General features: G+C 41.6%; 2 protein-coding genes across 2 annotated transcripts; one reads left to right on the forward strand and one right to left on the reverse strand.

Moving 5' to 3' along the window:
- The first annotated feature begins 8,281 nt into the window (after window positions 1–8,281).
- On the forward strand, window positions 8,282–12,187 carry LOC120440002 (deoxyribonuclease-1-like). Its single transcript, XM_039611560.1, has 9 exons — window positions 8,282–8,356; window positions 8,898–9,036; window positions 9,466–9,554; window positions 9,668–9,748; window positions 10,660–10,760; window positions 10,961–11,073; window positions 11,162–11,316; window positions 11,394–11,487; window positions 11,995–12,187. The coding sequence occupies exons 1-9, from the start codon at window positions 8,337–8,339 to the stop codon at window positions 12,040–12,042; spliced, it is 840 nt and encodes a 279-aa protein (XP_039467494.1). The 5' UTR covers window positions 8,282–8,336; the 3' UTR covers window positions 12,043–12,187.
- Window positions 12,188–13,593: 1,406 nt separating this feature from the next.
- eci1 (enoyl-CoA delta isomerase 1) lies at window positions 13,594–18,902 on the reverse strand. Its single transcript, XM_039611744.1, has 7 exons — window positions 18,757–18,902; window positions 18,091–18,216; window positions 16,679–16,806; window positions 16,325–16,471; window positions 16,077–16,198; window positions 15,514–15,692; window positions 13,594–14,207 (listed from the first exon to the last, which is right to left on the reverse strand). The coding sequence occupies exons 1-7, from the start codon at window positions 18,797–18,799 to the stop codon at window positions 14,041–14,043; spliced, it is 912 nt and encodes a 303-aa protein (XP_039467678.1). The 5' UTR covers window positions 18,800–18,902; the 3' UTR covers window positions 13,594–14,040.
- Between the last annotated feature and the right edge of the window lie 3,532 nt (window positions 18,903–22,434).

Consider the following 22,434-nt stretch of genomic DNA (forward strand, 5'->3'; position numbering starts at 1 on the left):
GACACAAAGTGTCAGCAAAAGACATTGAGGCTGATCCCAACAAGGTAACAGCAATCCAGCAGCTGCCGCAGCCTCAGAGTGTGGAAGATGTGCGCCGTCTCATGGGCATGGCCAACTATCTTGCCAAGTTCATGCCACAACTAGCCACAATCACCACACCATTAAAAGAACTGCTAAAAGACAGAAACGAGTGGATGTGGGCGGAGCCACAGGAAACAGCGTTTCATGGACTAAAAGGGATATTAACCTCTCCAGAGGTGCTCGCTCAGTACTCAAACTCAGCAGACACACGAGTCGCTGCAGATGCATCGCCATACGGTATCGGGGCTGTTCTCACTCAGAAACAGTCTGACAACTCCTGGCGACCAGTCACATATATCTCAAGAGGTCTCACAGACACAGAGAAACGCTACGCGCAGATAGAAAGGGAGGCGCTCGCTGTAACGACTGTCATCTTACCTCATGGCCCTACAGTTCACTCTAATCACAGATCACAAACCCCTGGTCCCTCTTCTGAGCACAAGAGGCCTGGATGACCTGCCTCCACGCATCCTGAGATTCCGCCTCAGGCTGTTGTGCTTTACTTTCACCATTGTCCATGTTCCAGGGAAGAACCTCGTCACTGCTGATGCCCTCTCACGAGCACCGCTGGCGGGGCCTCCTTCTGCTGGGGATCTTCAGCTGGAAAAAGAGGTGGAGGTTTTCGTGGACTGTGTAGTTTCCCATCTCCCAGCCACAGATAAAAGGATGGAGGAGATTAAGTTGGCGCAGGAAATGGATGACCTGTGTAGAAAGGTGGTGTATCAATGTGGGACAGGCTGGCCAGAAAAAGGTAAACTAGATCCAGAGTTAAAGGGGTACTGGCAATACAGAATGGACTTCAGTGTAGTTCATGGTCTTCTTATGAAAGGGGAGAGACTTGTGATACCACCTCAAATGAGAGCAGAGGTTTTGTCACGTTTGCATGAAGGCCACCAGGGCGTTTCAAAATGCAAGGCCAGAGCAAAAGAGTCGGTGTGGTGGCCGGGCATCTCAACTCAAATACGTCAGATGGTAGACAGGTGCGAAACATGTCAAAAACATAGGTTACAGTGCCGTGAACCAATGCTGGCAACTCCTGTTCCCGACCGTCCATGGCAAAAAGTCGGCATGGATCTGTTCGAGTGGTCAAAGAAACACTTCCTGCTGATTATTGATTTTTTCTCAAGGTACATTGAGATAGCTGAACTGAGACACACAACTACAGAGGTCACTATTAATGCAATAAAAGAGGCCTTTGCAAGACATGGAGTTGCCGAGACTGTGGTATCGGATTACGGGCTGCAATTTTCATCAGAACAGTTCAAGCACTTTGCCAAAGAGTACCAGTTCACACATGAAACGAGCAGCCCTAGGTAACCCCAAGCCAACGGGGAGGCAGAACACGCTGTTCGTACCATTAAAGACTTGTGGAAAAAGGACTGTGACTACAACAGAGCACTGCTAGCGTACAGGGCCACCCCACTGGAACATGGGCTCTCGCCGGCGCAGTTGCTTATGGGGAGACACCTGCGTACCTCGCTGCCACAAGCTGTGGCAAAGCTGGTGCCAAAGTGGCCTGACCTACAGGTTTTTCGCAAAAAAGATGAGACGGGAGGCGTAAGCAGGGAAAACACTACAACCGCAGACATAGAGTCAGACCACTTCCGGAACTATCATCAGGACATAAAGTGTGGATTACCACTGAAGGAACTACTGGAGCAGTAGTTGGACCTGCCAGTGCTCCCAGATCTTATGTGGTAGAGACAGACAGGGGTTTTCTGAGGAGAAATAGGAGCCACCTCAGACCAACAGGGACTATTACCAGATCTGGTCGAGTGGTGAGACCCCCTGAAAGACTGGATGTGTAATTGTGTGGATGCCCTCAAAGGCATCCACACTTTTGAGTTCCTGTTTCTCTTTATTGTGTGGATGCCCTCAAAGGGCTTCCACACTATTAAGTCCCTGTTTCTCTTTATTGTGTGGATGCCCTCAAAGGCATCCACACTATTGAGTTCCTGTTTGTCTTTATTCTTTATTCCACTATTTGTGTGGATGCCGTCAAAGGCATCCACACTATTGAGTTCCTGTTTCTCTTTAAACTTTATTCTTCAAGTTGCTCCCCCGTTTTTCGGCACTTAACTACTCCCTCAGTTTTCAGCCGATTTTCTCCGTTCAAACTCTAAACTGTTCTGCTTTTTCTGCTAATTCCTGCTATATCTTTTGGTGTTTATTACTATTATACTTTTTAAAATATTACACTTTTTTCCTTTTTTTTGTCCCATTGAAATGAATGGAAAACTTCCACAATTCTGCTAAAACTTGCTTGTTTTTCAAACTTAACTACTTCCTCATACTTTCACCTAGAAACTCCATTCAAACTTTAAAATGTTCTCAACGCATTGGGCTATTCCTGTCTGATTCAGCTTTTTCAGACCTTCTACAGTTTTAATCGTATCCCTCTTTAAGTTTTCAGTTGCAAAATTGTGATTTTTCAGAAAATACATGCGTTGCTATGGTTGCTATGCAATTAACTCAGAGTGAGCGCAGGTCTGTTCTGAATTTTCTCTTCATGTCTGAACAACTTCTTGCTACTCGCTCAATTTCCACTCAACCCCCACAAATTATACATCAAAACGTAGGTATTTTTGCTGGCTTTCAGAAAATGTCACTATCACTGTTGTGGAAGTTACAGATTTTTATCAAATCGCCTCAGAGCAACACAAAGTCTTAAAACTCTCCATAGAAAGTCAATGGAGAGTCTGTTCAAAATCAGCGCTGGGACTCTCTAATGAGAGGCATTTTCAAATCATCATATCTCTTTAACAAAGCAAAGTTAGGACATGAGCCTTGTGCCAATATATCTTCAGACACTGCTGACACTCACAGTGGAAGCAGTTTTTACAATTATCTTACCGTTGAGCAATGAATTACGTTTGTTTGAGGGGTGGAAATCTGTCCTCCTCTCAGTTTTCAAACTCCGAAAATGAAGCCGTTTCTTCTCTCGTCATATCTCCGCGACGGAGGTACAAAGAGCAATGAAAATCGCAGTCAAAGTACACCAAAGTCCGCTGATTCACCCAGTACAAGAATTATGCCGCTAGCCCTCCTAGTTTTTGAGTTACACGACGTTTTGTAACTCCAAAAAACGGCGTTTTTCGCCTCTCACCGCGATCTAATTCTGACTGGTCATCAACCTGTTTCCAAGGCGCCCACCCCCTGTCCAGGTGGCGCAATCGGTAATGACACGGCTCTGCAGCTCAAAGGTCGTGGGTTCAATCCCACCTTGGTCCACATGTTTTTTTTTTTCACTACAAATTTATACACTATCACAGACCTGTAATTTATATTGCTAATTTATTACAATTCTGCAAATTTTTATGATTTTAGCAGCTTTTCTAATATGGACCTCAGATTCTTGTTAACGCTCCATGGCAGAAATACATACAAGTACACAGCCTGATGAAGCAGACAGAAGCAGTACCTCTGATTGGTGAATTTGAGCAGAACCAGGTTGTTCTGCCTCTTTTCAGCAGAAATTCTGCTGATTCACCTCTTTTCTGCAAAATTTTCAGCCCTTTTACCCAGTGGCGTGTCTAGAAAATTTTTGTTGGGGGGGCCAGGTAGGGTCACAGATTTGGAGAAGGGTGGCAGATGTAATTTGCAGATAATGTTAAAAAAAAAATTCTACCAACTGTTAACCATAATTCAATAACCCTATAAACCTAATAACTGAATGCGCTTTTAACTCTTATTAGAATGAGGTTTTAACCACTACGGTGCAAAGTTTTTAGATACTGCGCTGATGAAGTAGAAAAGATACAATCAGTGCTTTGTCAGTGTTTATTCAGCAATCAAGGACAGCAATATTTGCATAGTATTTTTACTGACATATAGTGCACATATGTTTTGGGCAAAAACATTTTTGAATATTAAAATACAAACATTTTTAACATACAATTGCCAAATTAGCCAATGCAAAACTTTATCTGCCTCTTAAAAAAAGAAGATAATCTTCTTACAAACTGGTGTTTGATTTTGAAACAGGAAAAAAGTGGGGAAACAAATGAAAAGACTAACATTTGAATGAAACCTGAAAGCAAGTAAATACTTTCTATGCTGCCTTATGGTAAACTTTGGTAATATTGATGTATAAAGAACAACACTGGCTGATGATGAAATACAGTCAGCTGGCATGGTGACACTGCCAGTATTAACCTGCAGGGCTGGACTGGGACAAAAAATTGGGCATTCTGACCAGAGACCGGCCCACCAGGTATTAAAGCCATAAAGCCTTTGAATGAAAACAAACGCTGTTGTGACAGTGATGTACACTGTCTTGTTGGTATATGTATGATTTCTATACATTTTACGTCAGATAAAAACTTTGTTCGCAAGATACAGATAATTATTCAATAAAAGCTAGATATTTTAAATGAGAATAAGTAAGAAAAGTATTTCCTTGTCCCCCCCTTTCCCTGTTAATGCCCTACCTGGCCCCCTGGCATAACTTTGCTAGACCCGCCCCTGCACAGTTACCAGCTGTCAGCTACGAGAAAAGGATCCTGGTGTTATTTGTCTCTCAGAAACAGTTCATAACTCCCTTCAACTCATTCATGTCACCTAAAAGGTAAACCTGTTTCTCCATCACCTGTTCAGCTCTGATGATTCAGTAAGGACATCTCCTGGTTTCATCTTCATGTTTCCCTCTCACCACATATACAAACCGATATCATGACCAGCAGCTTTTACAGCTGTGGCTCCAGCAAACATCAGCTGATACTAGAAATTATTATTAAATAAATTCTAACAACAGCTGATCAAGCTTAAAGGTGCTGCTGTTATTTAGCGCGACATCTGCTAGTTTCCTCTTTCTGGCGCAAAGTGGGCGATAAACAAACAAGAGAGAAAAGCCGATCAGCTGATCATTGATCAGTTTCATGATTGAAGTAGAAACAGGAGAGGGAGGAGAGAGAATGAGAGAAGAAGAGGCAGCTGTGCAGCAAAGACACAGAATAACTCCAGCTTTGTGTCTTTTTTTCATTCTAGCTGAAGTCCGGGACAAACTGCGTCTCTTCTCAGCTCAATACGAAACGTGTAATATTTTCTCTGAATGAGGGACCATTCCATTTTTAAGGAGCCGTTGGCAACTCTACAAACTAACCTTATGAATAAAATAAAGTTCACCATCAGTAACATCACAGCACCCACCCAGCTGTATAGAAACTCCATCATGCTAGCTAGCACGCAGTACGAGTTATTGTAACTGACTGTAAAAAGTCAGCACAACGAAAATAAACTCCACCTAAATTTGGTTTATATCTGACCCAGATAGACTGCAGGTCATAACTTCTTACCTGAAGTTCAGTTCACCTGACACTCGGACTGGCGGCTGCCTCGGGTCTCTCCTCCTCCTGCCTACCCTTCCCTCATCCACCTGCTAGCCGCTGTGGAAGCTCCGCCATGCTCGATGGCCAGTCCAGCTATGTTAAACTGTTAATCTTTCACCGAAAAACTGTTTTCTGTGGTGCTGTCTTTCGTGCTTGGCTCTCCTACCTTTGCTAACATGATGCTCATAGCGCAGAAGCCGATGCTGCATTCACGTACACTCGGATATCTGAGCTTCACTGTGAAAACATAATCGTACATTTGATATTTCATTGGATTTTATTGTTTTGGCTTCGGGGTGGCACCTGGGGTGGCCAGTCTGGTTGGGGGGGTGGCCTGTGCCCCCCCAGGCCACGCCGCTGGACACGCCACAGCTTTTACCTCTTATCAGCACAATTCTCAGCAGCTTCTGCTCATTTCACCATAATTGTCAGTCTCTCCATTTCTTTCCTTGTGAGAGTGAGTTTGGCACAGAGAGATGAGTAGCTGCCTTGCGCCCAGGAGGGGCAGGTTCGAATCCTGCTCAGGGTGACATTTTTTTTTCACCACCATGCAACTTTTCATCTTTTTCAGCTTTTCAGCAGACAGCTTCAGCATTAAGGCATCCACACAGCATTTTCGCAGGAAATGCAAATTTTTCTAGTTTGTCCCATTGAAATGAATGGAAAACTTCCACAATTCTTCTTAAACTTGCTTGTTTTTGAAACTTAACTACTTCCTCATACTTTCACCTAGAAACTCCATTCAAACTTTAAAATGTTCTCAAATTATTGGGCTATTCCTGTCTGATTCAGCTTTTCCAGATCTTCTACCGTTTTAATCTTATCTCTCTTTAAGTTTTCAGTTGCAAAATTGGGATTTTTCAGAAAATACATGCGTTGCTATGGTTGCTATGCAATTAACTCAGAGTGAGCGCTGGTCTGTTCTGAATTTTCTCTTCATGTCTGAACAACTTCTTGCTACTCGCTCAATTTCCACTCAACCCCCACAAATTATACATCAAAACGTAGGTATTTTTGCTGGCTTTAAGAAAATGTCACCATCACTGTTGTGGAAGTTACAGATTTTTATCAAATCGCCTCAGAGCAACACAAAGTCTTAAAACTCTCCATAGAAAGTCAATGGAGAGTCTGTTCAAAATCAGCGCTGGGACTCTCTAATGAGAGGCATTTTCAAATCGTCATATCTCTTAAACAAAGCAAAGTTAGGACATGAGGCTTGTGCCAATATATCTTCAGACACTGCTGACACTCACAGTGGAAGCAGTTTTTACAATTATCTTACCGTTGAGCAATGAATTACGTTTGTTTGAGGGGTGGAAATCTGTCCTCCTCTCAGTTTTCAAACTCCCGAAAATGAAGCCGTTTTTTCTTCTCGTCATATCTCCGCGACGGAGGTACAAAGAGCAATGAAAATCGCAGTCAAAGTACACCAAAGTCCGCTGATTCACCCAGTACAAGAATTATGCCGCTAGCCCTCCTAGTTTTTGAGTTACACGACGTTTTGTAACATCAAAAAATGGCGTTTTTCGCCTCTCACCGCGATCTAATTCTGACTGCTGAAGACTCTGTCTTTCAGACCCCCGACCTCTTTCCAAGTGGCGCAATCAGTGATGACACGGCTCTGCAGCTCAAAGGTTGTGAGTTCAATCCCACCTTGTTCAACATTTTTTTTTTCACTACAAATTTATACACTATCACAGACCTGTAATTTATATTGCTAATTTATTACAATTCTGCAAAGTTTTATGATTTTAGCAGCTTTTCTAATATGGACCTCAGATTCTTGTCAACACCCCATGGCAGAAATACATACAAGTAAACAGCCTGATGAAGCAGACAGAAGCAGTACCTCTGATTGGTGAATTTGAGCAGAACCAGGTTGTTCTGCCTCTTTTCAGCAGAAATTCTGCTGATTCACCTCTTTTCTGCAAAATTTTCAGCCTTTTCACCTCTTATCAGCACAATTCACAGCAGTTTCTGCTCATTTCACCATAATTGTCAGTCTCTCCATCTCCTTCCTTGTGAGAATGAGTTTGGCAGAGAGGGATGAGTAGCCGCCTTGAGCCCAGAAGGTCCAGGTTCGAATCCTGCTCAGGGTGATGTTCTTTTTTCACCACCATACAACTTTTTGCAACTTTTCATCTTTTTCAGCTTTTCAGCAGACAGCTTCAGCGTTAAGGCATCCACACAGCATTTTCGCAGGAAATGCAAATTTTTCTAGTTCTTTATTATTCTGGTTGCTTCCGTACGTTTTTCGCCGCTTAACTACTCCCTCAGTTTTTGTGCTATTTTCACCGTTCAAATCTTAAAAAATTCTGCTCTTTCTGCTAACGACTGCTATGACTTTTGGTAATCATAACTTCTATACTTTTTGAGATATTGAATTTTTTATGCAATATTTTTTGCCCATTTCTGCCACATTATCAGTGGGGTCACTAGTTTTCCTTGCCCGGTTGAGCTGTGTTTTAGCTCAGTGAGATGAGCAGCCGTTCTCAGAGCGGGTGGCCCGGGTTCAAATCCCGCTTGTGGCAACAATATTTTCAGTACTCATTTGAACTTTTTGAACTGTTTTCAACACAGATTTCAGCTGCTTCACCACTTTTCAGCACATATTCCAGCTCTTTCAGCTGTTTTCAGCAAAAACCTCTTTACAGTAGAAATTCTGCTGATTCACCTCTTTTCACTGCAACATTCTGCTTCTTTACCACTTTTCAGCAGAATTTCTGCTGATTCACCACTTTTCAGCAGAAATTCTGCTGATTTACCTCTTTTCTGCAAAATTTTCAACCATTTCACCTCATATCAGCATAATTCTCAGCAGCTTCTGCTCATTTCAGCAGAATTGTCAGTCTCCCCATCTCATTTCTTGAGAGAAGCCTTTCAGGAGCATTCAGAAGGTTGATTCAAGAGTTCAAGCCACTCCTTACCATGCAGACATACAGGAGCAGGTATGGACCTCTCACTCTTACTTGCTACAAAAACATCTGAGCTGTATTCGGTGCAATACTGTGAGCCAGTTTCTTGTTTAGAATGGAGTTTTCAGGATAAAGCAGCATTACAGTAACTTTTGTGCATTGTCACTAATTTATTTTTCCTTTCATGCACCTTTAAAGGCAAATATAATAGTATTTTCTGTTGCAGTAACGGATTGTGCTTTTACAAACACACTTCAACAGCACATGCAAACCATCAGAGTATAAATACAGCTCTGTTTCCATATTTGTCAACCTTTGCTCTTCCACAATAGCTTTTGGAGTAACCTCCTTTATGACTGGAGTAACCTCAAGCCATGAAGTCCAAAACTGGACTTTATGGCTGAAAAACATCGAATGAAAGGAAAGTGCTTACTTTAGCCTGCAAATCAGTTTTTAATGCACAGGTTAGGAACTGCATACATACATGTAAAATAAATGTCAACTAATTTGTAAGTGTCAGTGTTTCATATGATTTATAAGTCATTTTTTAAAACATGTAACCTGTTTGGTGTAGGGTGCATTTGGTGTGCAGTTTGGGGCTTTTTCTGACCTTGCTGCATCTTTCCAACTCGCTGCTGCTGGGAGCCTTTAACATCAAGTCCTTCGGGGACACCAAAGCCTCCAATGCCACTCTGATGAACATCATTACCAAGGTCTGGAACCTTTCCCTCTTTGGTAGATATGACAGTTTGTAAAAAATGTTTACATCTACCCATTTTAATGCAATTTGGGTCAGAGTGCTTTCAAAACCAATCCAAAAGTGTTATCTTTGTGTGTGTGTGTGTGTGTGTGTGTGTGTGTGTGTGTGTGTTTTAAAATAGTTTTAATAGAATTTTGAGGAATGCTTTGGATTGTTTGGCCTGTTATAGGCGTAAACCTGAATATTCCCACCTCTGTGCTTAATGCTTAAGGAATGATCAATGAAATAACTGGATGTGCAACACATCTAGGATTGCCTTTGCAATCTAGAACAATGCTAAACACATGAATTTTTTACTACAAGTTAAAATATAAACAAATGTGATGTTGCAAGACTGACAATCAGGTGATTTATTTTATTTTATTATGTTTGTGTTTTGCAGATTGTCAAACGCTATGACGTCATTCTGATCCAAGAGGTCAGAGACAGCGATCTCTCAGCGACCCAAACACTCATGGATTATGTCAACAAGTGAGACTGTCTACACACCTGGAACATTCAGAGTAACACTGAGCATGAAATGCAAAAACATGGAAACATTTTCTACAAGTGTGGTGTGTGTGTGTCTTTGTGTTTTCCCCCAGAGATTCTCCTCAGTACATGTACATCGTCAGTGAGCCTCTCGGTGCGAGCACCTATAAAGAGCGATATCTCTTCCTGTACAGGTACACCAAGATGAAAGGCAACTTAAGGAAACTAGTCCAAGTCTCTACTCTACACCCAGAGAAATAATATTCAATTCAATTCAATTTTATTTATACAGCACCAAATCACAAGAGTCGCCTCAAGGCGCTTTAGATTGTAAGGTAGATCCTACAATAATACATACAGAGCAAAACCCAACAATCATATGACCCCTATGAGCAAGCACTTTGGTGACACTAGGAAGGAAAAACTCCTTTTTAACAGGAAGAAACCTCCAGCAGAACCAGGCTCAGGGAGGGGCGGGGCCATCTGCAACAAAAAGTGGTTCTTTGGAGTGATGCAGTGTAAAAAGCATTTTTAGTGCTGTAGTTTCTCAGTTTCTTGCTCTAACCCTACTCTAAATATGTATTTTGTAGAAAGGGAAAATGTCTTTTTCATGGCAGAATGTGAATAGTTTTTCCTGTGTTTAAATTAGAATGATTGTTTTCTTTGTTTCATAAATGGCAAGCCAAACAATTTAACAAAAATAAAAATGACATGTTCACATTGGCTAGGGTTAATGTTAAAGTCGGGATTAGTGTTGGATCATCATCATCACTTAGACCTCAGAGGGTTAAAGAACCTCCCTTAAGTTTGTCAAATAACCATTCAAAACAACTTGATTAAAAAATATTTTCAGCATGTTTGTAGTGTCTGAGGCATGTTTGAAGTAATTTAATGGTAAATTCCCTCCATCTTTTTTCTGGCATAAATATACATCTTATTGATTTACACACTGTTTCTCATTCAGAATTCAGAAGAAGTGATTTAAAAAGGGGGCAAAAGCAGAACTACAATAAATTTGTCCCGAGAAGCAACTGGACAGTTTTGAAAATAAAGTACACACTGGCAGCAAATGAAAAGGTGGTGATGCGGTATATTTTCTCCACAGAGAGGCGTTGGTATCTGTGGCAAAAAACTACACCTATGATGATGTCCAGCACAACTTTAGCAGGAAGCCATTTGTCGTAATGTTCTCCTCCAAAAACACTGGTATGCTTTGGTGCTGTGGCATCAGCACAAGAGTTATTCAGCTGATTCTCCATCACACTGATAATGATGTGGATTTCCTCATTCAAACATTTGTGCGTGATAGTTCCTGGGACATGTTAGGCACTAGTTATCATTATCATGCAGTGTAAGTGCCTCTGTAACTCTCAACACTCTCCTTCGTTCTCTTCTCTTCCTCCTAGCTGTGAGAGACTTTACTCTGATCCCCCAGCACACTTGCCCTGGCTCAGCTGTTAAGGAGCTAAATGCTCTCTATGACGTGGTGTTAGATGTCCGCGCTCGCTGGAACACCAGTGTATATACAGACTACACGTAAAAATCATTTATTTGGTGAATTTGTGTGGAAAAAAACACACATTGAATCACACTACTCTCCCCTGCAGGACATTGTGCTGCTGGGTGACTTCAATGCAGGTTGCAGTTATGTGTCCAGGTCTGACTGGCAGCAGATCCGCATCTTCACTGACAAGACTTTCCATTGGCTGATCACTGATGCGGCCGACACTACCGTGTCGCAAACTGCCTGCCCTTACGACAGGTAGACACAGATTGTGGCAGGTCGTTCTCATGTTTGCACACAAACTCTAAACTCCAATCATCTTTCTGTATTTGCAGGATTGTGGTCACAACGGACATGATGAGAGGAGTGGTGCAAAACAGTGCCAAGGTGTATAACTACAAGACGGACTTGAATCTCACACAAAAGCTGGTAACAGATGAATTTCAATCCTTATCTCTATAAAAACTCAGTTTAACTAAAAAGCATAACCTGCCTCATTCCCCATTGACGCTAATGGAAACATTAATATAAAAAGTTAACTTAATGCTGTGTTCACTGCAACTGAGACCATAAACTCATCAGCAGAATGTTTACTGAGCTCCAATAATAAGAGAGCCATTCTACACAAAAGGCAAAACAGTCGCCCCCTGCTGGCCATTAGAAATAACGCAGTTTTAAAGCACTTTTGCTTTTTTAATATCTGCTTTGAGCTACAGAAAATTGAGTACCTTTGTAAAGCAATGGCTGTAGTAATGACCACAGAGGTGCAAACAAAATCACTAATGTAATGTATACTGTAGTGATGGCATTACCATGCAGGCACATTGAGTTTTTCAGCACAGTGCACTGGGAAAAAATCAGTTTAACTGTGGAAACTGAAGCTGTCCGTGGCAGCAAACTGTGAGCCATTAAAAGAATGATGTCTCTGTCTCTCAGGCGTTGGCTGTCAGCGACCACTTCCCCGTGGAGGTGAAGCTGAGTTAGGCTCGCGTTGCTTGAACCGTGACTTCCACAAGCTTTCCACACATCGTGCTCAATCTGCAGCCAGCACAATGATCATTCAACTGGGGGACTACTGTCAACCACAGCTTCATGAAATGCAAATGCACAATAAAGCTACTAAAGAAAACCTGTGTCTTGGAACTGGGATGGAAAAACAAGAATTCAGTGTCTTATTGCAGTAGAGCATACATGTGTGAAACGAGTCTCTTTTGAACATTTACTAAGACCCTTTCTTGATTTGGAAAATCTGTTTAGATTTAATAACGCATTTGTATTTTATTTCATTTCCCTTGTCTGCTTAAATGTCTTCAGTTTTGAATTTCTAAAAAATTCAAATTCATTTCCCAAAACAGCTCATACACACAGCAAAACACTAACCTGCAAAATATGCCAAAAATGTTGGAAAAACATTCCTCTAAAACTTTAACTCTTGCCACTTTTTTTCTCTGAAATTTACAACTTTAATCTTGACATTAAATATTTTTTTTCTTGAAATTTTATCTCCCACTTTCAATCGCCCTGCACAGCCATAATACTCCTCTTCCATACTTTTCAGTCAATTATTAAAATACAGGAAGAGAATCTGTGACAGTAAATGCATCCGTACACAACAAAAGAAAAAAATTGTGTTAATTAAAGATTATTTTTCAATCATCTTCGACACTACCGTAAAGCTGACATGTGTTCACTACATATGCTAACCTGGGATTTTTAAACACTGAAATGGAAAATCAGGCTAAAAAGCTAATAAAGCAAGACAGACACACCTGGGAAATAGAGACACTAGTTTCTAACAGCATCCAAGAGAAATGTGACAATAGCTGACTGCAGCCTCAAGATGGCAGTGATGTAGAAGCATGGAACTCACACAGAGATCACTTATGCTTTGGTATAATTGACTAGGCAAGCACTGCTTGCCCTGCTTGTCCTGGCTGAATCGCAGTTCAGTTGGGGTTGTTGTAGCTCAGGTCTTCTATTAATTGGAAGGTTCGCAGTTCAATACCCAGCTGCTGCAAAATACTTCTTTCCCCTGACGATGTAATATTAAAGTCAACACATGCTGATTTCATCTTCTCTTTACAAAGAAAGAACATTTACTTTTTCAGGAGTCACATTAGTGACTTATAGCTGTAGGCTTAATAGACGACTCTCACATTTGAAAAATCCTAACACATTTAAGAGTAAAACTATCAAATGTGTAAATGTAGTGCTCAAAGAAAAAGGGAATACCAAAGCAGATGTCACGCCTGTCACACACGGATGTGACAGTGAAGGAGTGTGGAGACACTGCACACAGATATCCCTGAAGTTCAGCTGACTGTGTTACTCACTCAGGTTCTTTTGAATAGTGTATATTGATTCAATTTTCCAAAACATGAACATACACTAAAAAGAACAAAAAATGCTTTTTGTTATAAGAATGCAAGATTTCACATTTCATTTTGATTGGTTTTACTGTTTTTTTTTTAACATTCTCAACTGTCATTTGAAAGTAGAGACCTCTGAGTTACAGTGATAATGAATGAGAACAACGCATTTTAATCAATTTATTGTATGAATCCATTTATTCTGATATTTCACAGTAAAAACCAAACATTTGTTAGAGATGACAAAGGCTTTGCCACATTTAGATGCACTAAAGGTCAGATTTGCTGTTACAGTTCTTCATATGTGCAACTTTTGTGACTGAGACTTTTTTCTTGCAACAATTAGCAGTTTGCTTACGTAACCACACTGCAGTTAATGCTGAGTGATGGAGAGGGCTTGACAGGTTGCCTGAGTGTACAGTTCTTTAAACAAAAACAAAAAGTCACACCCTAACTTCATGCATTTTTATTTTAAAACCCTTAAGGTGTAAATGCTACGTGTTTTATCCCCCAAACACTGCTCACTCTTTAATGTCAGATCACCCCATGTTCTGGTCCACATTTGTAACTGGTGCAACAAAGTCACTCTAGTGTGCAAATATGTTTTCCCTCTCTAAGCCTTTCTTCTTTTAAGCATCTCCAGATACATGCCCAGTGACTTCTGAATAGAGTCTTTGGTGATGAACTTGACAAAGTTATTGACATCAGCCTCTCTGTTAGACGTCAGCTTGTCTATGGTTGGCTTCCTCATCATGGACTTTGTGAGCTGTCTGGCGTGATCTGCAAATGAAACAAATGAACATTTAAGGACTTTCTTTATATTTGCTGTGCATTAATATACAACTTCTTCTATGAATACTGAGATGTGCTTGAATTCATTGCAAAATACAAGTATTCAATTACAGCACTATTGTGGAGCACCTTTTATTTCTTATGTGGGAAAGTGACATTTCTAACAGGGATGATTTGCTGGAAGCTTATACTCTTTTTCCGCCTCCTGCACATCCTCCCAAGTACTAGGATTTACTAAATACTACTGTAAAGACGGTAATACACCCATATCAACACTTCTGAGGTACGAGGTTACAGCTCCCTAGCATGCAGGTTCATGCCACCTTACCTTAAAACAAACATACATTGATAAAGAGTTTGTAGAACCACCTTGAACAGCAATGAAGTCATTATTGACTGCACGACCTTCAGTCTCACATCATTGGAGGAATTTTGGTCGGTTCGTCTTTATAGTGTTGCTCCAGTTCATTGAGGTTTGGGGGGGGGATTCTTTCATAAGGTCACAGCACTTCAATCAAGCTGATGTCTGGACTTTGACGGGGCCACTGCAAAACCTCGACTCTTTTCATTTTCAGCAAGTCTGTTGTAGGTTTGCTGCTGTGACAGGGATCATGACATGCTTACGGTCGACTCACTGACTGAAACATTATGTTCAAACATTTCCGCTTTGGTGTCAAATGAGCCTTGCTTGTTTGGTCTTGAAATGTTGACAAGTTTTAACACGCTAACTGAGCCTGTAGGCTCAGAGATGTAGCTCTTGTTTTGTTTACTGTAGAGTTCGACCTTGAGAAGACTGTGGAATTAACCACCTGAATGCTCCAAAACTTCAGATTTTACAGAGGTGATCACACATTTCCATCTAACATCTGTTTGACTGAAAAAAACCCAAAGCAGGCATTGAGATAATAGGACGATCTATTACACTAAGTTTTCCTGTGTTTATTATGCCACATATCAGCAGCAGAGCAGCAGCCGCTACAGGAAGAGAACGTAAGTGAAAGCTTGCAGTAGGGTCAAAGCTATTTCACCCTGACAATGTCAGATTATTTTCATGATTTATGTAAATTTTTACCTTGACTTCAAAATGTGGTCAAATGACCTAATGACTAAAAAGCTGTCAGACCTTTTATTTTATTTTGAATATAAACAAGATTAGAAACTTTGACTCAGGTGAATCTTTTTGGTAACATTCACCTGACATACACATAAACATATTGTGCAGATCAAGTTGCAGCACCACAGGTGGAAAAAATGACAAGTATAACTAGAGTGGACAGCTTAAGGCGCAGTATACCTGGTATAGCCAACCACTTGGTCATGGTCTCTGTGGCTGTAGTGAGGACCTGGTCTTCAGGGACCAACTGGTCCACCAATCCTATCTTCAAGGCCTCTGCAGGGCTGTAGAGCAGCCCCAACTGTAGCGCCATCTCTGTGGTCCGATGTCCGACTGTGTTTATCATAGTGTCCTTAAACCTGCAGCAGTAGTTTTACAGTGACAAAAAAAAAAAAAAAAGAAAAAAAAAGGATGCGTGTAAAATATTAATAAAGCACAAAATTAAAGTTTTTAAACGGAGAAGTTTTTATTGGTTTTAGGGGCTTTGGCACAAGATTATACAGATCCCGATTCAAAAAGATGAACAGCAGTGAGACTGAAATGAGTTCTTTCTTTTTATTTCCACAACATGAGCAGCAGCGTTACAGCGCAGGAGAACCACGGAAGAAACTAACCGCATAAGGAGCGGCAAATCTCTCGCATTCCCTGAGCTTAAATGAGACTAATGCATGTAAATTGTGGTTTCTACCTTGCTACTGGTACTATGAATTAGTCTTGTAAATCCTGTTGGTGTAATTTCTTACCAAAAAGGTGCTACAATGCCGAGCTGGGTCTCATTGAGACCGATGCTGTAACGAGGGTTATCCGCCATTATTCTGTAGTCACATGTCATAGACAGCAGGCAGCCTCCTGCAGGACTGGAGCCCTGGGTGAAGAGTAACGAGAGGCCCACACGCTTATTTCAGTGTCATTTCCCCCCAGAATGCACCACTCTGTCCTTGTGTGAGGTACAGACAGTGTGGAGGTAGGTGCTGGGTTGTTCTGTACGTACATTGACTGCTGCTATAGTGATCATGTTGGAGCCATAGAACTTGAGCCACATCTCTTGCACAGCTTTCCAGAACTCCACACAGTGCTCTGGACTCTTCCCATACATGTCCAAGATGTCCAGCCCAGCTGAGAACACTTTGGGCTGGCTCTGAATTTCAGGGTAAAACACATCAAGAAGCTAAACCTGCTGGATAAACTGTCATTATAACAACAGCACAGTTAACTCAAAATACACTCAGAGGGCAAACCACAGCTTAAGGTACATGTTCAAGCTTCGGCTGTGGAATTGTAAACATGAAAGACTTCACCGTAACACAAATGTTAGTCCATCTGCACAAAGTTGCTTTAACTGTACCGAGGTGACGATGAGGCCTCTGCAGCTCTTGTCCATCTCCAGCTTCTCCAGAGCGATGCAGACATCAGTGAGAAACTCTAGACTAAGACTGTTGACTGGAGGACTCTGCATGCGCATCACTGCCACACCTGCAGAGACACAGAGGCAATGATCATTCACTTGAATGCTGCAGTGATCGCTGCGTCAGGAAACCTGCGATGGAGATTTTGCATGCTTTGCGTCTCCTGATGACGGCAGCTGAGGTCACACTGGATTAAACTCAAATAAATGATCGGTCTCACTCCGTGAGAGGAAAGACAAACAACCTGAGCGATCGCCAGCCTGCTGCACTTTGTATCCGACTAATGAACTCAATGGGGTGAGACAATATTGATTTGTACGGGTGTATCCACCCGCTTAGTTGCTTTACTTGGACTGACAGTGATGTGAGAAACTCATCAACATCATCTTCACCTCAGCGGTCTCCCAGCGGCTTGGCTCTGCTCTGGGTGTGGTGAGAGGAGGGGCTTTTGGGGCCGCCACACTGATAAATTCTTTTCTACTTTAATCACTCACGTTATTAGATTTCACTCTACACGGCACTATCAATATCAATGACACTCACACCCCTATATAAGTCTGAGAGAAGCTCTAACCTCAGTAAACACTTTCCTGATGGCTTTACCGGCTCAGTCAGTCATCACAGCACCAGATCCACATATTTTATTTGGCAGGTTTTTTTGGCCCCTCCCACCTCTGTCTCCTCGCAGTCAGACTGGGAGGTGGGTAATATATAAGACGATATTTATTATAGTATAATAAATATACTAACATTCTTTTTCTGATGGAGAAGAAGATTTTATCAAAGTGTATTACACCACCCTGGGTTGGTTAATAGCCTTGAGCATCAACAACTGTTGCTTTAAATATTCAAACAGTTGCTTTTCTGCTGGTTTGCATTATCCATCACGCTGCTCTAAGCCTGCTACACGTCTCCAGCTTCTAAAAACGCTCTTTTTATACTAGACAATAACTTTTATTTAATTTCATTATAATGCAGCTTTGGTGAGTCACAGGTCTGTTAACAGTCAGAGTATTTCTGTTGTGGCTGCCCTTGATGTAATTGGCTACTTCTAGTCCAGCAGACTGACTCCAACTCCCCCTGGTGATCGTAGTGCTCGCTCAACTCTGAGCTGAACATGCTACAGCTGGAGAACTGCCTCATGTGCCAACTGGAGTTGAAGACACGGGAGTTAGAGTCTGTGAGACAAGAGACTTACTGGAGAGGCAGAGCCAGCTGAATTTGCCACACACAGCTGTATTTACATAACTTTCTCCTAAATATTTAGAAGCAACTCACTTACAGCTGTACTTCATGTCTCATTTAAAAAGCATCCTTTCACCTGCACAGTCTGTATTAGCAAAATGCTCACCTGTGCTCTGGTCAAAATCCACTTTGATCTTCTGTGAGGTGGAGCTGCTCCTCCGCTGAGCAACAAGGGCAGGAGACATGCGAGCGGCACCATGACTGCTGCAGGAGGAGAGCTGGGACAGAAGACCTGCAGGGAAACACAGAGCACACTGGGTCAGTTCAAAGACATCGGTCACAAAGTAGCAACACACACACATTCAAAAGACGGGAAACTTAAGGATAGTTTAAAGCCATATAGCATAATTGCAACAGAATTTGATATAATCAAATATCAATGTGCAGTCATCTTTATAGTTTGAAGAGATCAAGAGTTGAAATGATGCACGAAAATATGTTTTTCTTTCGCTAATGAACAGAAAAACAAATGTTTTTGTGAGCTATTGTTTTCACAGCCTCTGTGATAGACAGCTAAAGCTAACACTTGACGTGCAGCGTATAACAAACAGACTTCTTTACACGTTTAGCCTCGTATGTAATTCCCTCTCAGCTCCCGTGTTGTGGGTGAGTGGAGTTGCACACACCGACATAAAGAGACACGTACGGAGACTTTGTGCTGCGACCTTTGCTCCAGTTTCTGCAGTGCACCGTCGGCAGCAGCAGCTCGGTGTTTTTCAGGAAATAAAAACGCACAAACTCAAACTTTCTCCCCCAAAACTCCCAAACTTACCTGTTAAACCCGGCTTGGTTCTCAAACATGCCCTCAAAGCCATTTTTCAGTCACTCAGACAGTCACGTCCTCTAGTTTTCTTCTTTCACGTCTGGTCTTCTTCACCGGGTCTTTTAGTTTGACTGTGTTGTGACCGAGTAGCGCCATCTCCTGGTTGGCTGGCTTTATGATTTTTTTTTAATCCTGTCAAGGAATCCTCTCCTCCTCAGTAATTTCTTTTCTGTTTTTTTTTTCGTTTCTTGAGCTACCCCTCATCTCTTCATGTTTTGTTAGGAAAATATAAAATAGGTGCAGCCATTTAGGTGCAAACAAACATGCAAATACAGTATATAAGGCAAAAACAGAGTTTGTGCAATTCTAATAAGCTTGAGAGTTAATATTTGGTGTGAGGCTCTTTATCCTTCAACACAGCCTGAACTCTCTTAGGCAGCTTTCTTGTTATTTCTTGAAGTAGTCTTCAGGAATAGTTCGTCTGGGCTCTGGAGAAGCCAGATCATGACTGATAGTGTTCCACTGTGTATTTTCTATCCAGGTTTTTTTTTTTTCCTGCACTGGCAGTGTGTTTGGGATCATTGTCTTGATGAAAAAAATCAAGGCTTTACCAATCAGACACTTTTCAGATGGTATTGCATGGTGGATTAAACTCTGATAGTACTTTTCTGAATTCATAATTCCATCAATTTTGACATGATCCACAACACCACAGGTTTAAATGCACAGTGTCGTGCTTTAGTATTTGCTGGTTTATTCCTGTTTCTTTCAGATGCTGTTCATCTGCTGTAGATGGGTTTTTAGTCCCGTCACTTCTTCTTTTGTCCTCCACTTGTCCAGTTTCTTCAGACTTTTTGAGGACATGGTGCACATCATCTCGAGATATGCACATATGATGAGTTTTTACTAGTCGGGATTGTCCTTGTTTTTCTCAAAGGTAATCCTTCTTCCTGCTGCCATACCCTTTGATTGTGGGTAACTATAATATTGGTACTGTTCATTCATATATTCATAAAGTGTCACAGGCTACAGAAAATCACTCCTATAATCTGCCTCACTGCTCTTGTGCTCCAGTCAGTCATACTCAGGACCCAATCCTGCAAACCTCTCTTCATTTACACTGATGGCTGACTGAATCCAGGAAACACAGGTGATCCAAGACAGGAAAAACAATCAAAACATTGAGCTCAGTCTAATTAACAGACTGAGATCTATACCAAAATAAACAACAGAAACTCATCGTGTGATCAATAATCACACACCCCACTGATAATGTTTGCGAGCCGGGTATAGTGAAAAGAGGGATGGAAGATCTGCCAGTAATAAAGAAAATATCCATCCAGGATTACCAACTAGGCGACATCCCTGATGCTCAAAGAAACCCTGTATCATAAATCACCATATAATCAATAAAAAATACAAGGTACTTAAAAGCTACTTTTTGTATATTTCTGATCTTCAAACTAGCTAAAAACCTTCCAAAATGAAGTAAAGCTATCAAATAATCCAAAAATGTTCAAAAAATCAGTTTTGTGTTGAAGAGACATCAACTGAAGTTGAACTAGAGCAGGGCTGTACTTCTGTGCAAGACCAATTTGTACAAAAAGATAGTACATCACATTAATGTAATACATTATTTAACCAGGCAAGTCACTGAGACGACTTTTTATTTACTATGGTGACCACGCAAACCCTGCACGGAAAGGCCCCGGCCAAAGCCAGGACCTTCTTGTTGTGCCACCGTGCTATCTATTTCATGCTCAGTTGATATAAAATTATATTTTAGTAAATTGCTTCAAGTTTTTCTCTATCAAGAAAAGGACACATCATAGACATCATTTTATTGTAGAAGTACTGTGTGGCGGAAAAACAATTGTTTTCATTGCCAAGTCTGACAGCTAGAAAAACAACCCATTTCCAACTGACCTGTGCAATGATATGACTTCCTTTCAAACTAAATTATCCCTATAAGCTTCAAAAGCTCATAAGACCGCTCATCCCTTCCAGAAGTGTTTTTTGCTCTGGGCAAAACCACGAACAAAGTCACCGAGCTCCTTACACATGCACATTTCACCCACATCTAACATGCTGACGACAAGAACCAACCGTTAACCCTCTGAGGTATAAGTCATCATCACTGACAAACCCTAACCCTGACCCCAACCTTTGAATTCATATGTATTTTTTATATACTCATTGAATTGTTCTCACAAATCTTTGCAAACAGATGATAAAAAATCATAACTCTGGTAAATATCAAAGACTTTATCCAAAATACTACTCAAAAGGTAGAGCAGGTCATCTACTAATTGGAAGGTTGGTGGTTCAAACCCTGGCTGCTCCAGTCTGCATGCCAATGTATCGTTGGGGAAGACACTGAAACACAAGTTGCTCTTTGATGCATTCATTGGAGAACATCTATCATTCCATGATCAGAGATTTTTAAGTGCTTCTGTAAATGAGTGAGTAAGAAGACTTACTGTTTACTGTTAGGATTAGGTTTAGCACTTATGATGGCTTAGACTGCAGACAGAGCAATGGCGTAAACATCCAGATTCAAATTGTTTGTGTTGGCATCACTGCTGACTTCTCTCTGTACTGACTATATTAGTTGTAAGTTGTTACGTCCCCCCGAAGGGGTCTAGGCGTGCGAGTGAGGGGACCAGTAACAAATGGGTCCAGAACAGAATGAAAGGAAAACAGCCATAGCTGCGGTGCACCTCACTTCAAGCAGGATAACCACACACCAAGCAAAGACACCAGAGAACACCACCCCTGCTCACAGCTCATCCCCAGCTTAAATAGCCTCAGAGGTGATTGCTGACTGGATTCAGGTGGCAAACGAGGCTAACCAAGAGCAGCTGTGTCCTGGGGAGAGAGGAGAGTGAGAGACAGAGGGGGTAGGAGAGGCAAGAGAGGAGGCGGCGGAGAAAAACACCACGCCCACACAAGGGCAGTTTCAGGAGGCCCAGCTAGGGCCGTAACACCCCCTCCCATAAATACAAACCAGTGGTTTGTTACAGAATGTCCTACCCAACTTTTAAACATATCACTTACCATGCACCATAATAACGGTTAGGCATACCCTGCCAAATCTGCCAAGACCTTTTTGATGGGTTGAAAACACTGCATGGGGTTGGCTCAAGTCCCTCAACATAGTGTCCCAAGTGACAGCCAGATGTTTTTTGAGCCATCACATATGGAGAACCCAGCGAATAGCTTGAAGGCCTTTCCGAAACACTTTTCAGACGCTTCTTCGCTAGGTCATGGCGACAGGTATGCTGGTTAGCCAGAGGTGCAGGGTTGAATGTTTGTGTCGTACACAATGTGTCACACTGCAGGTCATCTGGACCCGAAAGATTGTCAACAGGTGGCATCTCAAAATTAGTTGACCTCCGACATTCACCAAATGAGACCACTGAGCAATTATGCTCCAATGGTTGCCTAGGACTGGCAACTTTGTCCGTTTGTGAACCACAGTTCACTCTTTTGACAGCAGATCGTTTTTGCTTTGAGATGGCTTTCAAACAGTGAGCAACCAGGTGGCCAGGTTTGTGGCAAAAGAAACAGAGCTTTATTCTGGATCTTGAAACCATGCCTGTATCGGCTATGTTAGCTGGCACACTCCTAGCCCTCGAGACAGACTGTTTCTGTTTGTAGGCCTCACAATTTGCTATCAAATGGCCA

Source organism: Oreochromis aureus, linkage group 4 (assembly GCF_013358895.1).
Source record: "Oreochromis aureus strain Israel breed Guangdong linkage group 4, ZZ_aureus, whole genome shotgun sequence".
NCBI lineage: Eukaryota > Metazoa > Chordata > Actinopteri > Cichliformes > Cichlidae > Oreochromis > Oreochromis aureus.

What these genes read in the sequence shown, in the direction of transcription:
- eci1 (XM_039611744.1), bottom strand. Translation starts at nt 18,799, where the DNA reads ATGGCTTTGAGGGCATGTTTGAGAACCAAGCCGGGTTTAACAG. An exon ending in GAGGCCTCATCGTCACCTCG is followed by an intron (nt 16,472 to 16,678) that starts GTACAGTTAAAG and finishes CCTGAAATTCAG; the next exon opens with AGCCAGCCCAAAGTGTTCTC. An exon ending in GGCATTGTAGCACCTTTTTG is followed by an intron (nt 15,693 to 16,076) that starts GTAAGAAATTAC and finishes CTACTGCTGCAG; the next exon opens with GTTTAAGGACACTATGATAA.
- LOC120440002 (XM_039611560.1), top strand. Translation starts at nt 8,337, where the DNA reads ATGCAGACATACAGGAGCAG. An exon ending in ACTGCCTGCCCTTACGACAG is followed by an intron (nt 11,317 to 11,393) that starts GTAGACACAGAT and finishes CTGTATTTGCAG; the next exon opens with GATTGTGGTCACAACGGACA. An exon ending in TGAATCTCACACAAAAGCTG is followed by an intron (nt 11,488 to 11,994) that starts GTAACAGATGAA and finishes TCTGTCTCTCAG; the next exon opens with GCGTTGGCTGTCAGCGACCA.